The sequence below is a fragment of the Pterocles gutturalis genome, unplaced genomic scaffold (assembly GCF_000699245.1).
Source record: "Pterocles gutturalis isolate BGI_N339 unplaced genomic scaffold, ASM69924v1 scaffold14018, whole genome shotgun sequence".
NCBI lineage: Eukaryota > Metazoa > Chordata > Aves > Pterocliformes > Pteroclidae > Pterocles > Pterocles gutturalis.
The window spans coordinates 35,991-43,487 of record NW_010123249.1 but is presented as its reverse complement, the minus strand read 5'-3'; the positions used below and the strand labels follow the sequence as shown (position 1 = coordinate 43,487).

At 41.7% G+C, this 7,497-nt stretch overlaps 1 protein-coding gene across 1 annotated transcript in view; it reads left to right on the top strand.

Annotated features, from left to right (window-relative positions):
* Nucleotides 1–5,689: 5,689 nt before the first annotated feature.
* The window catches only part of PLCXD3 (phosphatidylinositol-specific phospholipase C, X domain containing 3), a gene marked incomplete at its 5' end in the record, with an annotated part of 28,091 nt that continues 26,283 nt past the window's right edge, over nucleotides 5,690–7,497 (top strand). Inside the window, one exon of the mRNA XM_010077835.1 lies at nucleotides 5,690–6,398. Within this exon, the coding sequence (XP_010076137.1) occupies nucleotides 5,690–6,398 (709 nt within the window). The remainder of the gene's footprint in view (nucleotides 6,399–7,497) is intronic.

Genomic DNA, 7,497 nt, shown 5'->3' with positions numbered 1-7,497 from the left:
TTTTTCAGCACTGAGCCCAATTATTTTTTAAATGGGGGATTTAGCCCTCCAGGGAAGCCATAAATATGTCCATAGTTGGGCTGTAGTGGGTTGTATATTCCCAATTGTCCTATTATGGGAATTCAGTAAAGAAAGCAGGAGACCGTTCTCCCTAGTAAAAGTACTAGCAGCAGTTTCTTTGCAATCTAAGTGGTACTGTACATTTTACTCTTGAATATCTAAATAGTGTTTGGCCACATCTAGGGTCATGAAAATTCAATGTCTTGGTGGTTGAAACTGGCCACTTTTGGTTTTTGGATCATGGCTGGTGCAGACATTTTAAGTGTCTCTTGATAATTGCTTTTAAGGTTGAGAGATAACAAACAAATCTTTTTTTATCTTGGGGAAGGGAGAGTAATCAGACACAATAATTTACACTGGAAAGGAGTTCCATCTGTTCCATCCCCTGCTCAAAGCAGAGCTAACTCTGAGTTAGATGAAGCTGTTGAGCCAAGCATTGAGCATCAGTGATACAGAGTCCAGCCCTGCTGGGCTCCCGTTCCCTGGCTTCACTGGTCTTGTGAGGAAGTTGCTTTTTTTCCTTATGTCCAAGTGAACAAGTCTTTTTCTGCAGAGCTGCTTTCTAGCCAGTCGGTCCCGAGCTGTGCTGCTAAGTGGTGTTGTCTGTCCTGCGTCCATCCTGCCTTTGAACGTGTTAAGGTTCCTGTCATCCAGCTTTCTCTGCTGTGCTGAAGTTTCTCTGAATAACAACTTTCCCTTCTAGAGTGTTAACCTCTTCCCCCAACTTGGTTTCACCTGCAAACTTGCTGAGGATGCTCCCCCTCGCATTGTCTGTGTCATTGATGAAGATGTTAAACAGAACTGTCTTGTCATCAGCTGCGAGTGAGAATTTGCACCTTCAGCCTGCAACCTTCTGAGCCTCATGGTCCAGGCAGTTTTCCACACACCTTACAGTGTACTTGCCTAGTTTAGACTGCAAACGTATTAAGGGAGACTGTGTTAAAAACCTTACTGAAGCAAAAGCAAAATTTCTGTTTCCCCAAAGCCAGTCATTCTGTCTTAGAAGGCAATCAGGTTGGTCAGTCACGATTTGCTCTTGCTAAATCCATGGTAGCTGTACCCAGTCACCTTTTTACCATTCATAACCTGGAAATGGTTTCCAGGAGGACTTGTTCTGTGATCTTCCCTGGAACTGAAACGGATCTGATAGACTGTTGTTTCCTTGATTGTCCTGCTTTCCTGTTTTGAAGATGAGTGTAGCTTTTGCCTCCTCCAGTCAACATGACCTGTCAAAGGTGAGAGATGGCTGCCTTACAGTGATCTTGTCCTGTGCCTTCTGTATGTTCAGATGGATCCTGTCTTGTCTACTTATATGTGTCTAATCTATATTAGTCCTTAACTCAGTCACCTTTTACTAACGAGAAGCAGTTTGAAAAAAGTGGAAGTACTAGTCAGAGAGGCATGGGGTGCTTGAGAGCAGACGTCAGGGAAGACCAAGGCAAGGAAGATACCAAGTACTTCAGTAGTTTCTTTATCCTGCATTATGAGATCTCCTACCCTGTTCAGTAATGGGCCAGCATTCTTCTTGCTCCCTTTTGCTGCTGACATATCCAGAAGCTCTCTGTTGCCTTTCCCATCCCTTGCAGGTTTCCCGTCCCTTGCAGGTTTCCCATCCCTTGCAGGAACTCCAGGAAAGCTGTGCCATTCCTAACTCCCTCCCTGCATTCCTCCTCTGTTTTTCCCTGGAAGCCTGTCCCTGGTTACACCTTCTGTACATGGCTTTTTAAGTTTGAGCTAGTTCAGGAGTTATCCATTCAGCCAAACCTGACTCCTGCCTTACCTCCTTGTTTTCTTGCACACTGTTCATATGCTCTAGAGAAGCTGTCTTTCAAGTTCAACCATTTCTCCTGAGTCCCTTGGCATTTAAGGTAATTCTTCTAGAGGCTACTGCTTACAAATTTCCTGAACAAGCTAAGACTGCTGCTCTGAAATCCGGGATCTTTATTCTGCTCTTTGCCTTCCTTGCTTTCCTCCGTAATTTAAACTCTTATATCACCTCATAGTCACTCTGGCTAAGGCTGCTGTCAGCTTTCATGTCCCTAGGTATTTCTTCCTTAATTCATACCATGTCCAGCAGTGTGCCTTGTCTACTTAAAGGAGTGGCTGCAGAAAAAACATCTTTGATGCTCTCCAGATTGCCTGTGCTCTGCTGTTCTGCTCTTCCAGCAAATGTCTCGAAGTTCCCCATTAAAACAAGCTGCGCAATTATGAGGCTTCTTCCAGTTGTTTAAAGAAGGCTTTGTCTGCTTCCTCTTCTTGTCTGGGCAGTCTGTAACATATACACACCATGGTCACCCCTTGTTTGCCACCCACGTGTTACTGATCCACAAGCCTTCATCCTTGACTCTTTGGATAAATATGTTGTCTTGTTGAAATTGCAGGAAAACAGCGTGCAGTATCTCAAGAAAGTGCTAGACACGTAGTAAACAGTTGAGAAAACTTGTTTGCACACAAGAGGAATATCAGCTTACTTCTCCCTGTGTGACTTGGGATGAGTCATTTCCCCGCTTTTTGCTTCCCATGTCTCGGACTGAAGTCTTTGTGGTAGAGACTGTCCCATACATCAGATCTGTGTGTCCCCTGCCCTACTGTAATAAAGATAGCTCATGTGCAAGCACTGCTACCTTCCAAAGACTGTAGGCATCAGTGTGTTAGTATTTCTGAATCTGCCCTGCATCCTGTCTACGTAGGAGCTGAGATTTGGTGATACAGAGAACCTGCAAGTCCACTTCCCGAGGGCAAAGTAGGATGGGAATGTCCTCATTCACCAAAACAAGGCTGGAAGGAAACCTGGTTGCTAAAAGCAAGTGTATGTTCATCCAGGATTCTCTCATTATCAGGAACATAGTGAATTTGGGCATAACAGTGGAAAAGATCATCCTCTTAATTTGCTTTGCCGAGTCTAAGGATTTTGAATTTCCCCAAGTTACGTGAATAAGCTGGTTAGGACAATGGGCAGGATTAAGGTAAAAGGAAATGTAGACGAGCACATGATGAAAATAAATATTTAAACTCCCTGCTCAAATGACTTATGTGTGGAAGGACAAAACACTTGCTGTGTTTTTTGGTCCGGAAGAATCTTTACATACTCCTTAATGGCTGACATCTGCTTCGTTCAGTGTTAACCAAGTTAAGTGACGCCTTATTTTGGTTTTTTTTTGTGTATTTAATAGGGCTTCCTTGTTTGGGTTACAAAACATGGAGGTTCTCAGTGCACTGTGAGCTTTTCCCTGTACTTTCCTTGTAGGAATCCCCATTTTTAGGTTCAAAAATGTGCATGAAGACCTGAATTAAGAAAAAATACTTTCCTAAAATATTGTGCTTGTAATATTTAGTTGTTTCTAACTGTGGTGTTTCCCACCACCGCACTCTGTAGTTTGCATTACCAGTAGATAAAAGCTACCTGCTGACAAGTTGTTCATCTTAGTTTTCTGCTGTAAGAACTGTGCTGCCTCTCTTGACTGAAGTAGTATTGTGTAGTGCTTGGCACTGTGTTGCATACTGGACATGGTGGTTCAGTTTAGCTACCTCTTAGGCAACTTCAGGTTGTCAGTGGCTGTAGATCAGACAATAAAGGGCAAATGGTTTAATGAATCTTAATACCATTTTGAGCCTACTGCTGCAATCAGTTGATCATGTTTATACTCGGACTTACCCTGACATAAAACCCTGCTGTGATATAAAAGGGACTTCAGTGGACAAAGTGTTTGCAAGATCCATCCCTTGCTAATATCAGTAGCTACGCCTTGTTTTAAACAAGACTGGATTTACTTTGATTTCTAGATTAGTGCAGGTTACATTGAACAGAACATTTAATGTATCTCATTGATTTTTTTTTTCCCTGTAATACTGTTGAAACACAAGTCACTGCTCTAATAATTTGTTTTACCATTAAAATTCTGTATTGCAGATCTGATCCCCTGAGATATCAGTGTGTAACCAGATACTCCATGATCTAATCAGGCTCTGCAAGGAATATGTTATTGCTTCAACACTTAGCAGTAGAAGGCTTCATCAAAATGGAAGATTTATCTAATATTTAAAGTAAAATGCAGTTCAGAGAGACAACCATGAAAAGCAGGGATGTGCAAAATTTTAAGACATTTCTCAGATGACAGAAAGCCAAATCCAAGCCAGAGCCTGAGATGATATGTCATGACTTCATTTATTGTTAAAGAAGAAAATGTTATAGCTGTCACTTCGGTTTATAGGGTTTGTTCTGGTTCAGTTAAAATAGCATCACCATCAGAAATGACTGACTAGCAAGATTTCATTAATGTGATACTTATTTGTCTCAGCATGTGTGCTTTGGAAAGTAATTTTGAAAAGCACCTACAAAAGCATCAGTAGCAGGCAAGACTTGTGCTCTCATCTAATTTTATTATGCTAGACTTCGTATCTCTGAGGGCCTGGGCCTACAGTCCATTTCAGAAATACAAGTCCTGCTGACCTTGAAGGAGTTTTGCAAGCGGTGTCATGTAGGCTAAGGGGCAAACCTGCTTGCTGTGGTGAGTCTGGCCAGAAGCATCCTCTCTGGTTGGTACAGCGGGAGTTACGCTCTGCCTGCAGCTGGACAGCATTTCTGTATAAACTGACAGATTTCACCACCAGGTATTCAGAAGGCTGGTGGTAGACAAGGATGATGAGCATCTCCTAGGGTCTGCTCACCTCTCCATAAAGCAAGACAAAGTCCCTTACAGAGAAATGATTATGTGTTTGCACACAACCTTAGCTTCATCATCTGCTTTCATGTGAATGTCTAAATGCTGAGCAAAATAACTTGTTGGTTTTTTGTTTTGTGGTTGTTTTTGGTTTGTTTTTTCTTTAATGAACATACCTTGAGACAGAGAGAATTTTGCATAGCAAAATGTCTTACAAATTTGTATTCACCTTTGCTGTGTTGTAGAAAACGATAACTTCTGTGCATAGGCATGTTAAGCAGTACATCTCATTCTTGTTGAGAGCATGCAGTGGAGTTTCTGTCTTTTATCAAGAATGCAATGCTATCCTTGGCTTTACCTGTTGCACTTATGTTGCAAAGGAAAGCAAGGAACTGTAGATGTAAATTTAAGAAGGAAAACAGCATTCAGTAGTCTTAATGATGACCAGATGATGACTTGAAATAAGGGTCAGAAAGGTTACATGTCCTTGGCATTTTTCAACTCATATTTTAGCTGGCTATAAAGATGTGTGGGGGAGGTGTTGTTGGTTTGGTTCAGTTTTTCCTTTGGTTCTGCAAACTAGATAGTGTGCAGGGCCAGACTCTCCTCTTCTTGTTGGCTCTACGAATTTATGAAGTGACTAGCTTTACAGGAGTTAGGCCAGGATTGCTTTGACGTTCAGAGCCCGCTGACTTCAGTGAGCTTCAAGGCATAAGTAAGAGCTAGAAGAGAGTGAGGGAGTGCTCAAACAAGCAGTGAAACAGGCACTACCTTTCCTTCAAGTTCCTGCAAGGTGCTGGTGGGGTAAATGCTGCCAGACAAACGTAGTGTATTGAGAAAAAGGGCAGAGGAGAAGTCCATTGGTGAGTGTTGGTACAGGTCAGAAAATTATGTTTATTAAGAAAGAAACACTGATGACTTTAGTATATGAATACAGTATTGATTGTTTTCTTCTGTTGTGTTTTTAGGGTCTCATGATTCATTTAGCTTCTACATTGATGAAGCCTCTCCAGTTGGGCCTGAACAGCCAGAGACGGTCCAGAATTTTGTGTCTGTTTTTGGGACTGTGGCTAAAAAGCTGATGAGAAAGTGGTTGGCTACACAGACCATGAACTTCACCAGCCAGCTGGGGGCAGGTATACGATATTTTGATCTTAGAATTTCCACCAAGCCCAGAGACCCAGATAATGAACTGTACTTTGCTCATGGTTTATTCAGTGCCAAAGTCAAGGAAGGTCTGGAAGAGATCAACACATTTCTCACTGACCACCCAAAAGAAGTGGTCTTCTTGGACTTCAATCACTTCTACGGGATGCAGAAATACCATCATGAAAAGCTTGTCCAAATGCTCAAAGACACATATGGAAATAAAATGTGTCCTGCTATATTTGCTCATGAAGTCAGCCTCCAGTACCTGTGGGAAAAGGAACACCAAGTGCTGGTGTTCTACCACAGCCCAGTGGCTCTGGAGGTACCATTTCTTTGGCCAGGCCAGATGATGCCAGCTCCCTGGGCAAACACAACAGATCCGGAAAAACTGATTCAATTCCTCCAGGCATCAATCACCGAAAGAAGAAAGAAGGGCTCCTTTTTTATATCTCAAGTAGTGCTGACGCCAAAGGCTAGTACAGTGGTGAAAGGGGTTGCTAGTGGTCTCAGAGAAACAATCACAGAAAGGTAAGTTTCTGGTGGGTAACATGTGCTGACTGTGCTGAATGTGTGTGTTGGTAATCCTGCTTTTCTATTTCCTTTTAAAGAAACTCCAGCAGATGTTTCTTCCATGCTACTGCGGGTTAGTCAGAACTTGGGCATAGTCCTAAAACTATGAGTAACACATTGAATTGAGAAGCTTTTGTATCTTGGAAGAAAATCTGTCATCAAAGCCTAATGAGATCTTTTGGGGTTGGCTTAGCCTTTTTTTTCCCCTGAATGTAGGTTTTTGCATTTGTTTTGTTTTTCAAATGTGGTTTCTTACCATGAACACTGAACATCTTGCCTCAGATTTCATACTGGATGTGGACAAATCTATTTGAATTATCTAGATCATTTATGATTTTATTTATGTATCAGGCTTCAGGTATTGGGTAAATAAGTTTTTTTTCATTTTGGCTCACAAGCAAAGCCTGACACTGCAGAATCTGCATCCTTAACTACCTTTACGCACCTTAAGGATGCATGGCTTTTCTCTTGGCATACCATTACACATTGTATCAAATGTATCAGGGCACCTCCTATTTGCCTCCTAACAGGTCTTCATTTATCATACAGGAAAGAGACTGCAGACCATTGTAGGGGTTCTGTATATGGAATACTCACTATGTTGACAGATCATTAGTTGTTACCTTACAAAAAAAGACATCTGTGCAAGACATGCATTATTTATACCATTCTGACTTTGATAAATCACAGTTTTCAGCTTAAAGGCATGTGTGTGTGACTATGTTCTTGACAACTTGGTATGAAACCTGAAATTAATGCCAACACATAAAACCTATTTTTTTTCCCTGCTTAAAAAAAAAAGAAGGGTTGCAGAGTGTAAAAAATCTATAATGGGGATCAATGGCCTGATAATGTTCTGCTCTCTGCATGGATATGCCTGTGCCAGGAAGGCACATTGGGAACACTGTCCCCTTATATGAGGTGAATGATACAGTGCCAGTGACAGTACAACCTGCAAAGAAAACATGCCTCATATTTGAGAAAGGTTGAGCCATTTTTATGGCAGCTTTCCCAAGCAGCTGTTAACTTGAAAAAACAGGGATAAACTTTACCTGAA